This window comes from Sus scrofa, chromosome 9 (assembly GCF_054392235.1).
Source record: "Sus scrofa isolate SSC_HxYL_T2T_F1_AM1 chromosome 9, Sscrofa_HxYL_maternal_Yorkshire_Landrace_v2.0, whole genome shotgun sequence".
NCBI classification, from domain to species: Eukaryota; Metazoa; Chordata; class Mammalia; order Artiodactyla; family Suidae; genus Sus; species Sus scrofa.
The window spans coordinates 79,518,792-79,543,094 of record NC_139391.1 but is presented as its reverse complement, the minus strand read 5'-3'; the positions used below and the strand labels follow the sequence as shown (position 1 = coordinate 79,543,094).

General features: G+C 33.8%; 1 protein-coding gene across 21 annotated transcripts in view; it reads right to left on the bottom strand.

Moving 5' to 3' along the window:
• PPP1R9A (protein phosphatase 1 regulatory subunit 9A) overlaps positions 1 to 24,303 on the bottom strand; it is a 315,461-nt gene that overhangs the window by 79,014 nt on the left and 212,144 nt on the right. For 12 of the 21 annotated variants that reach the window (XM_021063376.2, XM_021063384.2, XM_021063382.2 and 9 more), the window contains exon 6: positions 12,287 to 12,422. In XM_021063376.2, the coding sequence (XP_020919035.2) occupies positions 12,287 to 12,422 (136 nt within the window). Of the gene's footprint in view, positions 1 to 7,043; positions 7,110 to 8,368; positions 8,432 to 12,286; positions 12,423 to 24,303 lie in introns of all 21 variants that reach the window. The other 9 variants (XR_014815840.1, XM_021063375.2, XM_084977031.1 and 6 more) reach the window with 2 other exon arrangements.

The window sequence follows — 24,303 nt, the reverse complement described above, 5'->3', positions numbered from 1 at the left end:
TCATATGGTATTTGTCTTTCTCTTTCTGATTTATTTCACTTAGTATGAGGGTCTCTAGTTCCATCCATGTTACTACAAATGGTATTATTTTGGTTTTCTATGGCTCAGTAGTATTCCATTGTGTATATGTACCACATCTTCTTAATCCATTCATCTGTCAATGGATATTTAGGTTGTTTTTCCATGTCTTGGCTGTTGTGAATAGTGCTGCAATGAACATGAGGGTGCATGTGTCTTTTTCAAGGAAAGTTTTGTCCATATATATGCCCAGGAGTGGGATTGTTGGATCATATAGTAGTTGTCTCCTTAGTTTTCTGAGGTACCTCTGTAGTGTTTTCCATAGCGGTTATACCAATTTACATTCCCACCAATAGTGTAGGAGGGTTCCCTTTTCTCCACATCTTCTCCAAAATTTGTTATCTGTAGACTTTAATGACAGCAATTCTGAGTGGTTGAGGTGGTACCTCATTGTAATTTTGATTTGCATTTCTCTAATAATTAGTGATGTTGAGCATTTTTTCATGTGCCTGTTGGCCATCTGCATGTCTTCTTTGGAGAAATGTGTATTCAGGTCTTTTGCCCATTTTTCAATTGGGTTGTTTGTTTTTTTGCTGTTGAGTTGTGTGAGTTGTTTATATATTTGGGAGATTAAGCCCTTGTTGGTTGAATTGTTTGAAACTATTTTCTCCCATTCCATAAGTTGTCTTTTTTTTTTTTATGGTTTCCTTTGCTGTGCAAAAGCTTTTAAGTTTGATTAGGTCTGATTAGTTGTTTTTTTTTTTTAATTTCTATTGCTTTGGGAGACTGACCTAAGAAAACATTTGTATGGTTGATATCAGAGAATGTTTTATCTGTAAAACTAAAGTTTTATATGTCTTATCTTAAGTCTTTAAGCCATTTTGAGTTTATTTTTGTGTATGGTGTGAGGGTGTTTTCTCACTTCACTGATTTTCATGCAGTTGTCCAGTTTTCCCAGCACCACTTGCTGAAGAGACTATTTCCCATTTTATATTCTTGCCTCCTTTGTCAAAGATTAATTGACCATAGGTATCTGGTATTATTTCTTTGTTCTCTCTTCTGTTCCCTTGGTCTGTACATCTGTGTTTGTATCAGTATCACATTGTCTTGATTACTGTAGCTTTGTAACATTGTCTGAAATCTGGGAGAGTTATGCCTCCTGCTTGGTTTTTGTTCCTCGGGATTGCTTTTGCAATTCTGGATCTTTTGTAAATTTTTGGATTGTTTGTTACAAAGGCATTCTTTTTATGAACAGAAGTACTTCATCTTAATATAGTCAGCTTTCTCAATCCTTTCGTTTATGGTTTTGCTTCCTTAAATGTCTCATGTAAGAAACCATTTCTTACACTGAGGTCATAAAAGACAATCTTCTACACTGTCTTCTAAATTTTATTATTTTGCTTTTTACATTTGAGTAGTTAATCCATCTGGAATGAATTTTTGAGTATGGACTGAGATGGGGATTACAATTTCACCATATTTCCTTCATTGAAAAGCCTAATATTTCTCAATTCATTTAAAGCATTATCTATGTCTCAAACAAAATTTTCATAAAAGTCAGGGTGTTTCTAAGCAACTTGACCAACTTGCCCATTCTTTTCCCCATGGTTTAAACTGCTACAGTTTAATCATAAATTACATTTAGAATGAATAAACAATGAGGCCTTACTGTATAGCACAGGGAACTATATCCAATCTGTTGGGGTAGAACATGATGGAAGACAGTGTGGGAACATGTCTGTACAGTAGAAATGGGTCACTCTGCTGTACAGTAGAAATGGACACAACACTGTAAATCAACTATAATTAAAAAATTAAAAAACAAAAAGTTATTTCAATTAAAAAATAAATTGAAATTAAATTAAAAAATAGTACATACTTCTTTCTTTTCTTTCTTTTTTTTGCCTTTTTGCCTTTTCTAGGGCCACTCCCATGGAGCTGTAGATGCCAGCCTACGTCACAGCCACAGCAACACCAGATCCAAGCTGTGTCTGCAACCTATAACACAGCTCAAGGCAATGCCGGATCCTTAATCCACTGAGCAAGGCCAGGGATCGAACCCACAACCTCATGGTTCGTAGTTGGATTCGTTAACCACTGAGCCACAACGGGAGCTCCCCCTACCTCTTTCTTAAAGCATACAAAATGTCATGGTTATATTTGGTGCATTATTATCTCACACATACTTCAGCAACAGGCTACCAAATTATACTAAAAATTTCTTAGAATAAGTTTTACCTGAATCATATTTCATATATAAATCAACTTATAGAAAATTGACTCAGTCTATCGAGTCTTCTAATCCATGAGCAAGAGGGTTCTTTGTCCTATATAAACTTTCTTTTCTTTTCTTTTTTTTTTTTTGTCTTTTTGCTATTTTCTTGGGCCGCTTCCACCGCATATGGAGGTTCCCTGGCTAGGGGTCCAATTGGAGCTGTAGCCACCGGCCTACACCAGAGCCACAGCAACGCGGGATCCGAGCCGCGTCTGCGACCTACACCACAGCTCACGGCGACGCCGGATCGTTAACCCACTGAGCAAGGGCAGGGACCGAACCCGCAACCTCATGGTTCCTAGTCGGATTCGTTAACCACTGCGCCACGACGGGAACTCCTAAACTTTCTTTAATTTATTTCAATAAAAGTTATTTTTCTCCATGAAGGTCTTACTTATCTTTTTTTTTTTTAATATTAAGGCACTTTTAAAAAAATTATTATTGTGAAGGCATTCTTTATTTATTTATTTTTGCCTTTTTAGGGCCACACCCATGGCATATTAATGTTCCCGGGGTAGGGGTCGAATCAGAGCTATAGCTGCTGGGCTACACCACAACCACAGCAACAATGGATACTTAACCCACTGAGCAGGGCCAGGGATCGAACCTGCATCCTCCTGGATGCTAGTCAGTTTCATTTCTGCTGAGCCACGACGGGAACTCTGGTCTTACCTATCTTTTGTTAGGCAAGGTCTTGCTTTTACCAAGGTAAATAACATGTAAGTTTTATTTTCTCTATGTAAAAATATTTAAATAGATGTTCTATTATATATTAATTTTGTACCTAACAAATTTGCTGAAATCTTATATTATTTTTAATAATTTATCTGTACATATGTCTGAGGTTTTCTAGATAGACAACCACATTACTTGTGAATAACAGAATTTTAATTTAGTTCTTTCTTTTCAATTTATTTCTTTTATTTTTTTTCCTGCCTTCCAGTATAATGTCAGATGCAATTAGCGACTGATTTTCAAACGTTAAACTATACTTGCACATTGACTAAGCTCAACTTTTCCATGATATCTCTCTTATGTTATTGGATGTGGTTTGCTAATATTTTGTTTAGGATTTTTTGCATTATTTTTATGAATAGGATGAGCCTATAAGTCTTCTTTTTCATCATTATTTGGTTTGGGTACTTAGGTTATAACTCATTATTGCCTCATACACTTCACACTCTCAAAGTTTTACTGTACTCTTGGTATCAGAGTTGTACTATTTGCATTTCTATCTTCTGGAATAAGCTACATGTGACTAGAGATATTTGTTCCAGTTTGGTATAACTGATAACAACTTGGACCTTATCTTTATTTCCTTTCTTCTTTCTTTCTCTCTTCCCTTTTCCCTTCCTCCCCTTCTTTCTCTTCTGATGTTTGTTACTCATGGTGATTTATTTCTCTCTGAGTTCTGTACTTTGAATTGTAAGCTTCTATTTCTTGAAACTTTAACATTTAGGCTTTGATTGAAGCTGAATGCCTCAAGAAAGGATATGCTTTTTGTTTCCTCCTCAAAGGCAACATATAATCAGGCTGCTGTGATCATAATTTCTCAGAGAAAATTTTTTTCTTCCTTTCTACTCGGTACCAAGATTTGACACTGGCAATTTCCCATACAGTCTCTTGGGTGGAACACTAGATTTATTTTCATCTTCAGAAAATAAATCTTTACATCTTAGAGCAGTGCAGCCCATGGGGCTCTAGCTTTAGGACAGAGTTTTCCAATTAGACATCCACTCTGGGTGGGCCCTATCCTAAGCTTTTTCTGTTGTAACCCAAAGTAACATCAACTACAACATAATCATTATATAGAGAACATTTAGGATAAACATGACATTATGATAGAGATATGAAAGTGGCCAGACATTAAAAAGTATTCACTTTATAATTCTATTCAAATGACATTCTTGGACTGATAAAATTATAGTGTCAGAAAGCAGACTGAATGGGTTTTTTGGGCTGAGAGTGATGGCAAAATCCTACAAAAGAACTATCTGAGGTAATGAAATTTTCTATGCCTTAACTGTGGTGGTGGATATTCATCAAACTGTTAACCTAAACACATTTGAAACTGGAACATTAAATTGTAAATAAAATATTCCTCAATCATGTTGATTTTAATATCTGAAATATGGATTATCTATTGATAAAAATTATCAAATTAGATATTTTAAATCTGTACACTTTATTTGAAGTCGATAAAGCAGTTTTTAAAAATCCCTTTAGGAACCAGAATTCCAAAAACCAATTCAGAGTTTTTACCCCTATCCTTTTTAGCATCAGTATCGGTTTAAAATAAATGGAACCCTTATCTGACCCGGCAAACCTCCACAGTAAGGCATCTGTAAGAAACTCAGCCTTTAGTCAGGTCACCATTTACTTTTTCTTGTTGATTAAAATGTATTTATATGACTGCAGGCTAGTCTAATTTAATACAATAAGAGAAGATAATTATCTATGTAGTATTGATCCTGGCATCATTTTGGCCATTTCAACTTTTCTGTTTCTACTACATGTTTATTCAGTTATGACTAAAAAAGCAGTCATATCAATGTGAGTCATCAGGTTGTTATTTTTAAGGCCCCAAAGGTTTTCAAGGAATGAAATATGTACTTTTTTAACTTTAATGCAGAAGATTTTGGTGCAATGTGATAGATACAGAGTCTTCTTGTAAATTCACAGGCTCTCAAAACAATTCAAATATGGCGGCAAAAGCGCAAGGACAGGTGCTAAACCCCCAAATGCCAAAAGACAAGTATAGCTTATTCCTTCAGTCTTCTTCCCATCTGCAATCTCTAGTCTTAATAGTTTGATATTTCCTTTATCCCTGTATTCTATGCCATTCTTCCGCCACTATTTCAGATTGTGTTCCTAACTAGATTCCATTCTCCTCGTTTACTCTCTACTTTATATCCAATATCCTTTAAGTGATCCAATACAGTTCAATTTCTTGATTTCCTCTCATCTGCCCAGTATTTTACTCATCCTGGTATGTATTAAAAATCAATCAGCTATTGAAACCTACCTTGAAGAGATTATAAGCTGGCGGGGAGATTTATGGGTAAATAATGGGAGACAGGGATACACAAGGTGCTACTGACTCAATAAATAAAAGGCCCTCAACCCAGCTGAAAGAGTCCAAGAAGGGGTTTTGGAGGGGGCAGATGAAATCAAACAGAGCACTAAAAAGTGAATGGCACTAGCAGGCATGCAAGGGCAACCAAGTGTGCAGGGAATGGCATTCAAGGTAGAGAAAACAGGAGAAGCAAAGACAAGGGGAACCGCAGGATCCCTATGGCACAAAGGTAGTTGGTTTCCCAGGCTAATAAGGCTTATCTCTCACTGTGTATTTTAGAGCCTTTTGGTAAAAAATTATATTCAACTTATAAATGTTTTCTAAGTTGGAAAAGTGCTGTCTGTCACTTGTGTTTGTTTTTATAACATCTCTTTAACACTAAAAACCCTGTGGTTCATCACTGAATTGTTATAGCATGGTTTCTAGAAAGTACAAAGTCTATCATCTCAGAAGAATTTAATGGCATAGAAGTATCTGATAAAGTTTATCTGGTATTTCATACCTAGTTCATGAATAAATATCACAATGTGGCAGTTGTAATGGAAATAAGAAAACATTCAAATCACATCATGATAAACAAAATAAAATAAAGAAAATGAGCTACAAAAAGATGGCCTTATTTAGGCAAAGCTTTTTATTCTAACTTCTAATTTCCCTTAACATGACCCATCTTCCTGTCTCTGCTCAATGCTATAAACAATAATGTTTCTATATATAAAGAGTATTTCTAGAGAGGACCTTTCAAGTAGAGAAGGATGTCCACCTCTTGAGGAGAATGTGTTTGTGTTTGCGGATGGGTATGTGTATGTGTGCACGCATGCACATGTGTGCAATATGTACACTGCTTAGGTAAGATCAAGCATAGATACAGCCTTTAACTGAATGTCTTCCAAGTACCACATGATTCTGGGTTTCAATGACAAGGACCACTACTGTACATTTGGGGATCACAAACCTAAGGACATAATTAAATTTAATCATTTTAAAGATCCAGTCAAATCAGAGTCTGTAAACAAGTTGTTAAAAATGTTTTGTATTTCTCCTATTCTTCTGGCTCCTCTAATCACCCTAAGGCAATCTCCCTTTTAACCATACCTAACTTTGCATTTTTAGGTTTCTCTATCGCTATTACTGGTAGCTAAAGATATATTTTATTACGTAAAGTGTAAGATCTTTTTACACATTTTAGTATGTCTACCATATAATTCATGAAAACAAGCACTATTATAATTTAAAGATATGTACAATTGGTCTTTTGAAAATTAAGAACTTTGTATCCAACGATCCTTTTCTAAAAAAATAATCACTGGATTTAAAGACAATATAAATCACCATGCACACTATATTGTATAAACACCATACCAGCCCTGCTGTTAGATATCTTTTTCTTCCCTTTAATATGTGTCAAAAAATATTTAAAGTGTTAGGGGTTAAAAACAGCCATGGTTAAATATTAGAGAGGGAGTCCAAATTGTAGAACCTGTGCCTAAAATATGTGCTATGTTTCAGAATTAAATATTACTTTTCAAATGATTATTTTCAAACTATTATTCAACATATAAAATACACGGCTCTAGAGAAGTTATTCGAGCACAGAGCTAGTTAATAAGACATATAGAATATTTAATTTTATACATCAAGCAGGAAGGTACAAATAAGCACTAAAAAACAAACCTTAAGAAAATAGTTGTTATTGTTATTGCAGTTGCCAGACACTCCTTGCAATTCAGCCACAGTGTTCTAAAATGGTTGACAACAAAAATTAAAGAAGGCTTTTTCCTCACTAGAGAGAGCAGCCTAGTGATAAAGGACAAAAAAAGCACTGATGTTCCAGTGCCTGCTGTAACACAAACTTTGGAGAACTAAGAGAATACCCCCAATTCTTAGTTTTTCAACCTTATAAACAGTATAAAGCCAGTTCACACTATTAAAAGGCCATCCATAATAACTTCAATCTCTTGTTCCCACAACACAAGCTGCTTTCAAACAGGAACAGCAAATAGCATGAGTCAAACTTAATATTTTCCCTTTAATGCTTTTCACATAAAAAATACAATTTTGTAAACCTTTAACACTTATGCAAACCATAACTTCCATTATGTTTCTATCTCTAATTACTACCTATTAACACAAGAAATAAAAATGCATATCCATGTAAGTAGCTGCTCTAAATTGTATTCAATACTCCAAAAGATTCTAAAAAATAAACTAATGTTTTCATGATATAGTTGTAATAATAATAATTTCTAGTAATAAAAACAAATTATGAAAGAAAGATTAAATTATATTTTAAGAGAAGGGACCTTGGTTTCTGGAGTGATAATTAATCTTGTTATGAACTACTACCCAAAGAGGCTTTGAAATGACACCTATAATCTAAGACTCTAAAATGTGATAAATATTATATTTTAATATTTAAAGAAGCAACTGAAAAATAATCATAATTTTTTTTGTCTTTTTATGGCTGCACCTTCAGCATATGGAAGTTCTCAGGATAGGGGTCAAATCAAAGCTGTAGCTGCCAGCCTGTGCCACAGCCAGAGCAATGTGGGATCTGAGCCCTGTCTGTGACCTACACCACAGCTCACAGCAACGCTGGATCCTTAACCCACTGAGCGAGGCCATGGATTGAACCCATGTCTTCCTGGATTCTATTTGGGTTGGTTACCCCTGAAACATGACAGGAACTCCCAATAATCATATAATTTTTAAGACTGCGTATAAAATAACTCATTTTAATGTGAACGATGATATATAACTCCTAATTCAAAACAGTGATGAAGTACCAGTTCATGCTTCATTTCCAGTCTGATACCACAGTGTTTCAGAGTCTTTGATAGAAAGATATCCAAAATATGCATATATCACCCACATTACACAAAACATATACCGAATTACATCATCTCATCATTAAAAGGTAAATACTGATAGCTGTGGAGTATAACAGGTAATTAAATTTGTTATTGAAAATTAAAATCTAGTTGAAAAATTTACCATACCCCCAGAATTTCATGAGATAGTGTTGACTGTCTGAGGGGTTTACTGAAATCCTCCATGGTTACCTTTCGGGTTGTTTAAAAAAAAGGAAGGAAAGAAAGAAAGAAAAAGAAATGAACAATGATCTATAAATCCAGAAATACAATCACCTAATTACAGATATATTCAGATCTACATTTACAGTCTCTCTTCTGTGTAGGATCCTCCCTTTTATTTTTCAGCATTTAGGCACAGCCATTTTAACTTAAAATCAGAATGCTTAACAGAGAATGAACAGAAATAGTAATGCAATTCAAATTGAACTGGCTGTTTGCTTATTTTAAACTCTCCCAGTTTAAATATCTGAAGGAAAAAAAAAACAGAAAATGCAGAAATATAAATGGAGTTTGGGGATTATCTAAATCTTTTTCTATTGGAGTATGACTTATAATTTCTTAAGGCATTAAAACAGATGTATGTAAGCACACACAACACATGGCAAGGTATTCTTAATCCTAAATATGGTTCTGATAAAAGGCTCACCATATTTTTACGATTTCAGGATATATTTCTCACATTGCAATGTTTTCCCTGTAGGCAACTGAAGCAAGCAACTCCCCTCTGTCAATGTGACAGGTTCCAAGTTAGAATCAACCTTGGATGATTTGACCCAAACCAGAGCTATCTATCCTTCAGCATACAATACTGATCTAAGTGTTGGTGCTGGAAATTAGTTGGATGAACTTGGTTGTTTGGCATTTAATTAGAGGTTTTCTTGACTGGCTAAGGGAATGTCGCAGGGGATACTGTCAAACAAAAACAACTCTAACTTTGAAATCACAAGATGATTCTACAAATGATAAGAAAGTGAGAAACCAAGTGTTTGATTACACAACTCAGGGTTAACAAAGATATGTAAATCAATAAGTTGTTCAATTACATATAAAATTAAATCAATTATTCAAGCACCATCTACTCATTGGATAATCAATATTGGTTCTACTCATTTCCATTATGTCTTTCACTTTTTGTTAACAATGAGATAGAGAATAAATAAAAAATAAGGACATAGTATTCAAATCAATCAATTTAACAATATCTGGTATCATAAGTAAAAAAATGAATTCAAATCAGCTAATAACATGTTTACACCAAAGTGAATTTTTATTTTTTGTAACAGCTTTCATCTCTCCCGTGCACAGAAAAATTAACAGTTTGTTTTAGCTGGACATGGTTTGGTTAGGCAGTGTGTAACACACCAGAAAGGGGAAAAATATAAGTCAGAGAGGAACATGAGAGGGAAAGAAAAACAATGGAAAGATCTCCTTGACCTTTTCAATAAAGTGAAGGTTACTTGGAGTAGCATAATAGCAAGCACCTGCTTTCTATTTCTGCAACTTGCAGACAGAAAAAAAAAGTTTAACCTAAAGCTAAACTCTTTTTTTAATAAAATGGCTGTATACTCAGCTATTCTTTTTAAGCTCTATCTTTATAAGCTACTTCTGGATTAAGTATTTACCTACAGTAAAATAATTCTCTAAGTGTCCAATCCCCCCACTATCAGGAATATAGAACAAAGAATTATAGAACCTATTGTACTACAAGAGACTCCATAACCCCAAACAAGAATCATCCTTCCCACCTCTCTTGTTTCGTAGTTCTTCTATGTGTGCCTGAACACAGACAGACCCATCAGTCCACTCCATTCAAATTCAGGAGTGTGTTGCCAAGAGTGGCTTTCGAGCCAGAAGACCCTATTCTCATCCTAAATCTGGCAATTACTAGCTGTACTGATACAAAATGCCTCAATTTCTACATTTTTAGGGGAAAAAATAATCTTTTCTATTTGCTATAAGGATTTGTTGAAATCATGTAGGAGAGGTACGTGGCCAAGTGCTTGGCAGTGAATATTTATTTACCACCTCCCCAACACACAGACACTGTTATCTCTGAGGATATCTGCTCAGGTGACAGTCAACTCTGATTTCCACATGACAACAGGCAAACAAACAAAAAAAAATCCACATGATGTACTCCTAAGTATAAATGTTGAATGACAAATATTCCTTTTGCAGTTATTCAAATTATTAAATTTGAGAAGATCTTACATGAAAAAGAAAAGCTTTTGCTGCCTGAGTTCCAAAATTTTGGGGGATGAATGCGACAGATTCCTCAAAATAACTGGAGGAAGTGTGTAGCATGTGATCTAAAAATTTCAGCTGGGGAGCCTTAGTTAAAGAACTGTCTTATTTTCCTTTTTTTCTTTATTAGACCTAATGCTTTATTTCATAGGCTCATGGAATATTAGAAACCGGAAGGAATTTAGAGATTTAGCCCAATACCTATACTTTAAAGAAAAGACACTTAAGTGCACAGAGACTGGAAAATTTGCCCTCCTCGCCTTCCACCACTTGATGTCACCCGAACTCCCCTGAACCTCAGATCCAAATTCTTTCCATCAGAGTGAGCAGGTAAAAGTCAAACCTATGGAGAATGATTCTAACAATCCTAATTCAGGCTGGCAGCCAAAGTAAATCAGTATCTCTGATAAAACACAAAATACTAGTGCAGAGAATTGAAAACTAGGGGGATGAAAGTTCAAATATCTGAGGAAATCCTTTTTTAATTTTGAAATCCAAGATAATTTTTTTCATATATATCTCAGTATAATGAAAAAAATATTCATTTAAAATGAATTCTGTAAATGAAAAACTAAATCAGCCAAACAGAATTCTAGGAGACTAATCCATTCACATGAAGAATTTCTGATGTTTACTCTTCTATCAACAGTTAACTGAAGCACCATTAAAATTTTTTCTACTATAGTTAAGAAAGAATACATCCTCATTATACTGCAAACATGAAAAATTAATATACATTTGGGTTAGAACATTCCATACTAAAAATACATGAAAAGTATTTGAATGCCTCTTTATTAATCATCACTTAGTCCTGGCTAGAAACCAAAAATAGTTCTGGAAAAAGAATACATTCAGATGAGTAGAAGTTGAACACAATAAGTGGCACTGTCCTTATATCAGGTGGTAGAAAGAAGAATATTTGTTTTATCCGAATATTTACTATGTTTATGAAGCATGGAAATACTGCAGCTAACTTGCTGATGGATCCTTTGACATGCCAATACGAAACACATGCGTGTTTAAACATGTTTGTAATAAAGTATGTTGTCCCATTATATCAATGGGCATTTACATTAGAAATAGACCAGCATCTGTATTATATTACAAACACACAAGGGTTCTGGAGAGCTGTTTTCACTAGGGGGTTAGCTTCTATTCACTTGCTTGATCTTCCACAGAGAGCAGGATGCAAAATTATTCCAATATGTATCTACTCTATGGAATATGTGCTGGTGGAAAAGCTTTGTTCTGCTTTGTGTTAGCACAAATCATAGTGAGCAGATCCAAAGAACTTTCTCTTCCTGGGAAAAAAACCCCTGAAAACCCTCAACAATTTTCAGTCCTTTTCTGTGTATGCATGTGCGTGTGTTTTCACTCAAAATGTTTACTGATTTCTTTGAAAAAGCATTACATACTTATTGTAGAAAATTTAGAAAAAACTGAAAAAATATACAGCAGAAATATAAAAAATATAAAATCATCTAATTCCAACAACGAAGATAGCTACTATTCACATTTTGGTATTTTTACCATTTTTTGTTTTGATGAATTTGTCTTAATAGTGTAGTAAAAAAGGACTTGATTCCAAAGTCTTCATACCATAATAGGATTCCATTACTCAACTGATAAGTTAATAACAATTGCAAGTAATCTTTCTTTTCTGTGAGGGTGAACGTTGACACATCCTCCTTAAGAAACTGCAAAGATCTGTCATATTGCCATACAGTAAAGGGAATTTTATCAAGTAGGGATGTAGTGAGAAGAAACACAGGAAAAAGAATGTTTGCAAGTGGGACCTACCTCATCATCGTCGGCATCATACTGAGCATAATGCTGTTCAAGCAGCTCTCTCTGGCGCCTTTCTTGCTCCAGCGTCTGGCTTATCAACTGGGCAACCTCACTCACTTGTCCTGGTTTTTCTCGCCCAATAACAAATCTGTAGGAAGGTTAAAGTAAACTGATAGTTAAGACTCTCCAGCAAAAAGGAATGCTAAGAAAATTAATCAAGCTTCAAAAAAAAAAAAAAAATCAAGCTTCAAATCTCATCAGGATCCATCAAGTCTCAAAAATAAATAAATAAATAAAATCACCTACATTCTTTAAAAGGTATGCTGTGTAGAAGGAGAGGTTAGCTGAGCAATTAAAGTGATTTTTGCACACTTAACACAAAAGAGAAGAAAGAGAAAAAGTAAAGGACTATAAAAAATTATTACTTCAGGAGGAGAGAAAACAGATGTTACCAATTCAACAGTACTTTAACATTTTTGATGCCCTACAAAATGAAAGCAAGTTCATAAATTTCTGTACCACTGAACTTCAGAATAATTTCCATATTTATGTTCTATTTATAATGCGAAAACTACTTCAAAAACATTTTGAGGCATAGCATACCCTAAGTGAGTGAATAGAAGGGCAATGATTTTTTGCTCTGTTACTGTAACTCTGCAGATAAGAAAAATAAGGGGAAGGATTTTTTTGTCTTTTTTTTTAAAATGAATAACTAAAATAAGGAGAGATGGTAAATTAGTTCACTTCTATTGGAGAAAGAAATCGTATGAGGAAGGATGTGGCTTTAAGAAACAAAAGGTCAAAAAAAAAAACCAGAAAAGAAACAAAAGGTCAAGGGGAACTATCTGTTGATATCAATCCCTGTAAGAAAAAAATATATAAAGAAAGAACCAGAGAAGACATTCACTTGTTACCAGCTAGTCACTTATGACATATCCTGATCAATACTATGGTTCTAGTTCAACAAATTAATAGTCACTTTGTATTTTTCTAAAAATAGAAATAACAAAATATCTCCATGATATAGTTTCCTATATATTATTTAACTTCATTATTTTGGATGTGTCTTGTTTATCTTGCTTCTATAGTTAACTGACGCTTTCTTCTGATTACAATATATTGCTATTTTCAATTATAATTTTAAATGAAATACTCTACCATTTTCTCTACAAATATACTAAAGATCAAAATTTTTATACTTACATGTTAGTAATTAAAAGTCTTTTTAGAATTTTTTTTGGCCACAGTTTTGGCATGCAGAAGTTCCTGGGCCAAGAACTGAACCCACTCCACAGCTGAGACCTGAGCAGTGACAACACTGGATTCTCAACTTGCTGAGCCACCAGGGAACTCCTAGAAGTATTTTGATGTAGTTTCAAACAAGACTGTGAAATTATGCTTGGGTATTCATTTAACATCTGAATTATTTTCCTTTGGGAGATCCTTAGCTATTCACTTGTAGTAATTCTTTATATATTCTGGATATATATCCTTATCTATATATATTATAGATACATACATATATATTGATATGTACAGGCACACGAAAAATATTTGCATGTATATTTATTTGATTTATTATCTTCTCTCAATTTGTGGCATGCCTTTTCATTTTATTAGCTGTCTCTCAAGGAAATCTAATTTCTCACTTTTTAAAAGATTGTGCCTTGTGCTTCCTAAGAAATCTTTGTCTGATTTAATATTGCTAAGATTTTCTCCCATCTTTCTTCTTGAAGTGTTAATGTTTTGCCTGTGTATTTGTTAGTGAAATGTTTCAAATTAATTTTTATGCATGATGTCTGGTAAGGTCTCATTATTTTCTAAATGGATAACCAGTTGTTTCCATATTATTTCTTAAAAAACCTATTCATTACCATCAATGAATTACTCAGGCACATTTGTTGAAAATCAATTGACTGTGTATTTGTGAGCTGATTTTTGGACTTTCTAATCTGTTCCACTGATGTATTTATCCTTGTGCCAATATCACACTGCCTTGATTACTATACTGTAAACCTTAAGGTGGGGGTGAGTTGCCCAACTCTGTATAGCTTTTTCAAAATTTGACTATTCTAAGTTATATGAATTGTTATGTAAATTTTACAACCAGGTTGCCAATTTCATTTTAAAAAGCTTGAAAATCTGTGATTTGGGATTGCTTTGAATCCATAGATCAATTTGTGAAGAACTGATGTCTTTAATAATATTGAATTGTCTGATCCACGAATATGGTAGATCTCTGCATTTATTTTTCTTTATTTGAAAAATACTTATTTTTCACCTATTTTGCTTACTCCTCGCTCCCTCCCCCATCCCGCTCTTCTCTCTTCTGGTAAAAGCCTGTTTTACTCTCTATATCTGAGCCAGTTTTAACTTAACTTTTTGTTTTGTTTTTTTCAGCTTCTACATTTAAGTGAGATCATGTGTTACTTGTCTTTCCTTTCTGATTTACTTCATGTAGCACAATACCCTCTAGATACACATCTATGTAGTCACAAATGGTAAGATTTCATTGTTCATGGGTATAATATGCCATTGTATAAATATATCACTTTGTCTTTATCCCTTTGTCTAATGATGGACACTTCGGATGCTTCCACACCTTGGCTGTTGCAAATAATGCTGCAGTGAACATTTGAATCATATTGCAGTTCTATTTTTAATTTTTTGAAGAACTTCCATATCATTTTCCATAGTAGCTGCACCAATTTACAATCCCACTAACAGCACAAGTGTTTTCTTTTCTCCACATCCTTGCCAATGCTTATTTGTCTTTTTGATAATAGCCATTCTGACAGGGCTGAGATGATATCTCATTGTGATTTTGATTTGCATTTCCCTGATGATAAGTGATGTTGAGCATCTTTTCATGTGTTTGCTGGCCGTATGTCTTCTATGGAAAAAACATCTATTCAGGTCTTCTGACCATTTTTTAAAAAAATTGGGTTGTTATTTTGTTGTTGAATTATATAAGTTCTTTGTATATTTTGGATATTAATCCCTTGTCAGATATATCATTTGCAAATATCTTCTCCCATTCAGTTGGCTGCATTTTTATTTCGTTGATAGCTTTCTTCACTGTGTAGAAGCTTTTTAATTTAAAGTAGTCACATTTATTTATTTTTGCTTTTTTTCTCTTGCTTAAGGAGACACACCCTAAAATAATATTGCTAGGACTGATGTTAAGGAGAAGATAGCCTGTTTTCTTCTAGGAGTTTTATGATTTCAGGTCCTACAATAATGTCTTTAATCCATTTTGAATTTATTTTTGTATATGGTATGAGAAAGTACTCCAGTTTGATTATTTTGCATGTAGATATACAGCTATATCAACACACTGAAGAGGAAGACTTTTCCCCATTTATATTCTTGCTTCTGTTGATTGACTAAATAAATGTGGTTTAATTTTGAAACCTCTATTCAGACCTGGTTTATAGGTCTGTTTTGCGCCAGTATCATACTGTTTTGAATACTGTAGCTTTGTATTATAGTTTGAAATGAGAAGCATGATACCCTCATGAAAGAGCTTTGTTCTTTCTCAAGGTTGTTTGGATATTTGCGATCTTTGGTGATTCCATACAAATTTTAGAGCCAATTTCCTCTAATTGTGTGAAAAACACCTGTAGCGTTTTGATAGCGATTGCACTGAATCTGAGATTGCCTTGAGGAGTATTTTAACTATTAGTTCTTCCAATTCATGAGCATGGCATATATTTCCATTGTTTATGTCACCTTCAGTTCCTTCCATCAATGTTTTATAGTACTCTGAGTACAAATCTTTTATTTCCTCAGTTAGGTTTATTCCTAGATATTTTACTCTTTATGATGCAATTTTAAGTGGGGTTGTTTTCTTAGCTACTCTTTCAGATATTTTGTAGCCGGTGTATAGAATTACAAGAGATTTCTTTGCATTAATTTTATAACCTGACACTTTACTGAACTATTAGTTCTTATAGTTTTTCGGTGGTGTCTTTAGGATTTTCTATATGTAGTATCAGGTCACCTGCAAACCATGACAGTTTTACTTCTTCCTTTCCAAATTGGATTTCTTCAATTTCTTTTTCTTTTCTGATTTCTGTGGCAAGGACTTATAATAATTATTGAATAAAAGTGGCAAGAATGGCCATCCTTGATCTTGATCTTAGAGGAAATGTTTTCAGCTTTTCACCATTATGTTGGCTGTGGATTTGTCATACGTGGTCTTTATTATGTTGAGGTTTAGTCCCTCCATCACCATGTTGTTGACAGAGTTTTTACTATAAATGAATGTTGAATTTTGCTGAAACTTCTACACCTACTGAAAATATTTATTTATTTTTTTGTCTTTTTGCTATTTTCTTGGGCCGTTCCCACCACATATGGAGGTTCCCAGGCTAGGGGTCGAATCGGAGCTGTAGCCACTGGCCTACGCCAGAGCCACAGCAACGCTGGATCCAAGCCACATCTGCAACCTATACCACAGCTCACGGCAACACCGGATCATTAACCCACTGAGCAAGGGCAGGGACTGAACCCGCAGCCTCATGGCTCCTAGTCGGATTTGTTAACCACTGCGCCACGACGGGAACTCCAGATTTTTTTTTTTTTTAACTTTTATTTTTAGGGCCACATCTGTGGCATATGGAAGTTCCCAGGCTAGGGGTCGCATAGGAGCTGCAGCTGCTGGCCTATGCCACAGCCACAGTAACGTGGAATCCAAGCTGTGTCTGATACCTATACCACAGCCCACGGAAATGCCAGATCCTTAACCCACTGAGTGAGGCCAGAGATTGAACTCACATTCTCATGGATACTAGTCGGGTTTGTAATCTGCTGAGCCACAATGGGAACTCCTGATTTTAATTTTTTCATATTGAACCATCATTGCATCAGTAAGATAAATCCCACTTGATCATTTTACATAATACTTTTAATGTATTGTTGAGTTCAGTTTGCTAATATTTTGTTGAGAATTTTTGCAGTTAGGTTCATCAGTGATATTGACCTTTAATTTTCTCTTTTTTTTGTGGTAATTTTACCTGGGTCTGGAATCAGGGTGATGCTGACATCAGAGAACAAGTTTAGAAACATTGCTTTCCCTTCAGATTTTTTAAGTAGTTTGAGAAGGATCGATGTCAATTTTCAAATGTTTGGTAGAATTCACTGGTGAAGCCATTTGGTCCTACACTTTTATTTTGGAGGTGTTTTTTAAAATACTGATTTGATTTCATAACTAGTAATCAGTGTGTTCATATTTTTTATTTCTTCCTGACTCAGTTTTGGAAGTTGAACATACCTAGGAATTTATCCATTTCTTCTAGTTGCCCATTTAATTGGTATACAACTCTTTGCATTTTTGTGGTGTCAGTTGTAACTTCCCTTTAATTACTGATTTTATTTATTGGGCCCTCTCTTATTTTCTTGATGAGTCTGGCTAAAGTTTATACATTTTGTTTATCTTTTCAAAGAACCAGCCCTTAGCTTCAATGATCATTTCTAATGTTTCTTAGTTTCCATTACATTTACTTCTTCTCTGATCTTTATGATTTCTTTCCTTCTACTAATTTTGAGTTTTGTTTGTCTCTACTAGTACCTTTAGGCATAAGGTTAGATTGTTTGATATTTTTATTTCCTGGGGTAATCTTGTATCACTATAACCTTCCCTCTTAGAACTTCTTTTGCTGTGTTCCATAGATTTTGGATCACTGGTATTTCCATTTTCAATTGTCTCAAATTATTTTTAACTTCCTTTTTGATTAATTCAGTGACACATTGGTTTTTTGGTGGTATAGCCTCCACATATTTGTGTTTTTGCAATTTTTTCTCATAACTGACTTCTAGTCTCATCAGTGTTGCAGTAGGATAAGATACTTGATATGATTTCAATCTTCTTAAATTAATGAGACTTGTTTTGTGGACTAGCTAGTCCTTGATAATGTTCCATGTGCACTTGAAAAGAATGTGTACTCTGCCACTTCTGGATGAAATGTTCTCTATATATTAAGTCCATTTGGTATAATCTGTCATTTAAGGCCAGTGTTTCCTTATTGATATTCTGTCTGGATGATCTGTCCATTGATATAAATAGGGTGTAAAAATCCCCTAGTCTTTTTTTTTTTTTTTACTTTTCAGGGCCATAAGTGGCATATGGAGGTTCCCAAGCTAGGGGTCTAATCAGAGCTACAGCTGCTGGCCTACACCACAGCCACAGCAGCACCACATCTGAGCCACGTCTGTGACCTATACCACAGCTCACAGCAACACCGGATCCTTAACCCACTGAAAGAGGCCAGGGATTGACCTCGTGATTCCTAGTTGGATTCATTTCCACTGCGCCACAGGGGAACTCCCAAAAGTCCCTAATCTTATTGTGTTACTGTCAATCTCTCTTTTCAGGTTCCATCCCTGGCCTCGCTCAGTGGGTTAAGGATCTGGCATTGCCATGAGCTGTGGTATGGGTCACAGACACAGCTTGGATCTGGCATTGCTGTGGCTGTGATGTAGGCAAGCAGCTGTAGCTGTGATTAGACCCCTAGCCTGGGAACCTCCATATGCTGTGGGTGCGGCCCTAGAAAGACAAAATACAAAAAAAAAAAGATTTTTAATTTTTCTATTTTAGATGATTTACAATGTTCTGTCAATTTTTGCTATATAGCAAAGTGACCCCAGTCATATATATATATATATATATATATATATATATATGTATGTATGTGTGTATATATATATATACATACATACACACACACACACACACACATATATATTCTTTTTCTCACATTATCCTCCATCATGTTCCATCACAAATGAGTAGATGTGGTTCCTTGTGCTATACAGCAGGATCTCATTGCTTATCCACTCCAAATGCAAGAGTAGTTTTCAACTACTAACCTCAAACTCCCAGTCCATCCCACTTCCTCCCCCTCCCCCTTGGCAACCACAAGTCTATTCTCTAAGTCCGTGAGTTTGTTTCTTTTCTGTAGGTAGGTTCATTTGTGCCATATATTGGATGCCAGATATAAGTGATATCATATGGTATTTGTCTTTCCCTTTCTGACTTACTTCACTTAGTATGAGAATCTCTGGTTCCATTCATGTTGCTGCAAATGGCATTATTTTGTGCTCTCACTAGTTTTGAAACAGAGTAGGTTTTTGTGAGTCAACCATCGGAAAAAGATTAAAAAGAAACTTGCACCGAAGTGTGCTCTAAAAACCTTAATTTCTGCTGCAATTGAAATAGGAAAGTAATGGACTATATAATCACTTTACATTAAATTTTTTAAATCATCAAAAATATAACAATTAATAAAGTCTGTAACAATCAGTCCCTCTACATATATGTGACCAAATTAACCAATGTTTCTGCACAGCTATGATTTGTATTTTAGACATAATCATCCTCAACTGAAATGACAATACATGCAGTCAAATAAACCTGTTTGTAAATTGAAAATTCCTTTAAGAGAAAAACAGATTTCTTGTTACTGTCTAAATTCTTTTCCCTTTTTAAAAATTTTTTAGCTATAAAGAATGAGGTGGAAAAAAAAAAACCTGTAATGTACATTTAAATTAAAAGTTATGTATTTTCTAAGCTTATGTTTGATAAATAATGGCAATATTAAAACAAAATCTACAACCAGAATTTATGTTTTCAGCATGGCTTGTTTTTAACTGTTTAAGACAATCATTGTGTTTGACAGTGAGAACTGCCCCCCTCCCCCTCAAGCTGAGATAAAATAGGCAAAGACAGATAAATCAGTTTTTCCCTTTCTTTCCATCTATTATCAGACAAAGCATTGTCCATGTACTGTCCTTTGGAGTTTAGATGATGAGATTATATGGATTTCACGTGATTGAATCCTCTGGTGAGCTGTCAAACAAAAATTAAACAGCTATAAAATACCATTTACATTTTGCCAAACTGTAGTCATAAAGATCCTATGTATTCAGTGTGAATTATGTAGGAAGTTATGTTGAAAAATGAAAATTTATAAGTGTTTTGTTTTTCAGACATAAGTTATTCTAATAAAAGTGATATGTTAGTCAAAAGTGGCACTAACATGATATTAAAATATTTAAATTATCAATGTGAAATTAAGCTAATTTAAAAAAGGAAAAGCTAAACCAGGATATAGTTATTAATTCTATTAAAATCAATTCTTTCATTCAAATAGTTTTTGAACATTTATTATATGCACACCCAAACCTGAATTATATGTTTTTTTTAAAAAAAGACAAACAGATGCACAATACCTACTAGCATTTTACTTGAGGCTTGGATCACAAGATCACATGGTGCTTTAAAATATTCTTGTAAAAAAATAAAATATTCTGGTAAAAACTATCTCTTTTCTATATTTGATCATATGGTAGAAAGGTATGAACTTGATAGCTTTTAAAATGTTTTATTTAATTCTACTGAGCAAATGGTGGCAAATGTACATCTAGCGCCCTTCCTAAAATTTGCTGATTGGATTCAGAGGTTGAGGCCCTACACAAGGAAGCTTTTCCCTCTGTTTTGTACTTGCAGACTCTAACATATTTTTCCTTTCTATGTTGGGAACTATATTAATATATTTTATATTTAACATTTAAAATTTTTAAATTCATCTTTAAAATGTTTGCTTTTAAAAGCTAGGTCTGAAATATTTAAACCTAATTGTAAGCATTAGTTTCTGGAAATGAATTTTGTATTTAACCCAATTCTGATTATAAGAACATTTTTCTACACTACAGTTCAATGTTAAAAAAAAAAAAAGTGGTTGGATTAAAAGAAATTGCCTAACACATGCTACTTCAAGACTATTTACTGTGTAATAGGTAAAAACTTAAATAATATTTTCTCAAATGCTACATTCTCTCAGGATGACATTTCTCTATTTCATAGTTAGCTTTGAGGTATCAGGTTTAAACATTTCCATAAATATTTAAAAGGATTTAAAAAAATGTTAATCTGTATGTAGTGACACCAGAAAATGTCTCATTAAGCCAAAGTCCTCTTTAAGTAGTCTTTTGAAATCGCTACTGTCTTTAATCTTTTTTCTATCACCAGGTGTTGCTGACTATTCATATATTAATGAGCAGAAAGGCTGACTATCAAGATCCCAAATTTATAGAGGCTGCTCCTCTTGTCTGAGGGAAAGGGGTCATCTTTAGGGTATATAAATACAAGATCCACAATGACTGATGATTTCCATGAATATGACAATACCCCCCCTGCCCTCTACTATATGTGACACTCATTACACCCAGTCACAAACCAAGACTTTATTGAAAAGTGAAACTCTCAATTTCCCCTTGTGCTGTAATGGTAAGAAAAATTCTTACTGAGTTGATGTGAATGAAGTGAAAACATTCAATATTCAATGCATTTCAAACGAAAATCTCAAATATACCTTTGATATTAAATTAAAAAAATTAAACTTCCATATTGAGAAATGACACGTCCAGGGGTGAATCCAAAATAAACATGAGCACATCTATAAAAAAACTCACTTATCATTCACTTATATTTTCTTCTGAATATTACAACCTCTTTCAGAAAGGTCAGGGGAATATTTAAGACCATCAGATTAATTTATTTTCTATTAGGTGTAACTATAATTCCAATAAAATCCTGACCTCCAGAAGTGTCACATGACTTGATGTCAAAAAGTCGTTAAATACATTCACTGAGGATAAAAGCATGATGAATGTATAGTGATTGCTCATAAGTAGCAGGTACTCACAGAAAGCATTTAAAGTTTAATGTGAATGCATTGAAGAGCAAACATATAATTTATTAGAAATTCCTCATACTGAAGCACAATCTCTTCTATAACATCATTTTCCTTTAACAGATGCCTTTCACTATTAGGACAGCTGTCTGGAGTTAAAAAGAACACCTAATCCTTTTTCCATTTTTCAAATGTCTTACAATCATTACCATGTCTTTTAAATTTTTCTTTTTTCTATTTTTTTAAACAAAAATTTATAGAATCTTTTACTTTTATATATAGAAGGAAAAAATATTCAGACCTCTCCTCATCCAAAGGTCAGTCTTTCTTCAATAGTTTCAAGTTTTTCAGGGTTGTCCTTAAGATAGGGTATGCAACATTAGACACATAAATTATATTGTAGTATAACATTAATCTGTCTGCCTCTCTTTCTATATCCATCTGTTTGTCCAACCATCCAATTAGTTACTGATCACTATATAACAGGCAGCCTCTAAAATGGATTTAAGTAATCTCTGGCTCCTCATATTCAGGTCTTATGTAATTCTCTCTCCTTACATGTATGTGTGGGGGGAGATTGTTACTTTTATCAAATAAAATACAGAACTGATAGCATGTCATTTTGCCTCAATGAAAAGATGGCAGATTGCATCCTGGCTGCTTCTTTGGATCTCTCTAATTTTACTCTTGTGAAGCATCCCTGCAGAGAGGCTCTCATAAGAGAGCCAGGAAGTGCATCACAGAAACTGAGATAATAGAATTTTGTTGTTTCAGGTCACTCAATTTGGGAGTAACATGTTATGCAACAATAGGTACACCAACTATACTGGGCATATAGTGATAAATAAGGTAGGGAAGGGCCCCCTTAAAGCTACAGACCCCAAAATATGACTTAACTCTTAAAAGTTACGATGCAAGTCTATGTTTGAATAAGGAAAAGGGTCTAGACATAAAGAATTTTATAGAGATATTATTTTTTCCTGATAAAAACCCAGTAGTAATAAATTACTTTAAAAATAACAGTATACAGCACAATAAAATATGCATATTGCTAATAAAAGGGTTTAACATCTGCCTTTCTTAGAGAAACATGATCCTCATTTTCAAATCACCATCAATGTAATTAGAATAACACTTTTTTCAGTTAATTGTGACTATTATCATAAATTTAAAAAATCAGTTTTACTGAGGCCAAATTAATACACAATATAACTTATCATTTAAGTTGTAAATATGGTAAGTTTTGACAAATATATATATAGTTGTACAGTAAAGCACAATAAACACAATACAGAACACTCTGTCACCTCAAAAATGTTCCCCCCTTCTCCTTTGCAGTTTAAAATGGAATCAAGCAATGTAAAGCCTTTTGTGACTGGCATCTTAGTATAATATTTATGAGCCATAAATGGCAGCGCATGGCAGATAAATATATTGGCAGTTGATTCCTTTGTTATTGCTAATAAATATTTTGTCATATGGAATAGAATACAATTTGTATGTGTATTTATCAGTTAAAGGACATTTGTTTCCAGTTTGGGACTTTTTTGAATACAGCTCCTAGAAATGTAAAAAAGTATGAGCCATTGGGTAGATATATGAATCAGATTAACATCAAACTTCTCATTACTAATTACAGATACTAAAAGACAATAGAAAATGTCCTCATACTACTGACAGCAAAGGATTTTGAACTGCAAATACTATACATAGCCATATTTGAGGGCAAAATAATGCATTTTAAGACATGCAAGCATCCAGGAAGCTATGTATGACCCAGAGGAAATCAAGAAAGCTGGAAATAAATTGTCAGGCTCCATTAGCACTTTCATGCCTTGAAGAGATTCCTTTATAGTGATGAAGACTGAATGACACAAAATTACATTTCATTTTCTATCAATTCAAAGATACCACTTGATTCTATATTGAAGAATATTTTATAACCATAACACTATAAATAGTTATTGGTTTTGATTTTTTGAATCAACTCATTCAAAAAGTACCTAAGACTACCATAGTTATATAAGAGAAAGTAAACATTAAAAAGTGTTGCAAGTTTATTTTATTAAAAAAAAATTGATGGGTTAAAGTTTTGTAACAAGCAATCATTAGATTTTTATTAAAACTGAAAAGTCAAGAAATGAAGACAAGACTTCAGTACTTCTGAAAGAACAGAAAAGATAAACTGTTAACAATGGTTTCTTCTGCAGACTAAGGACATGGGATAAGAGGGAAAGGACACTTGATTTTCATTTTTTTAATAATAATTTTTATTCTTTCAATTATAGCTGGCTTAGAGTGTTCTGTTAATTTTCTACTGTACAGTGAGGGGAA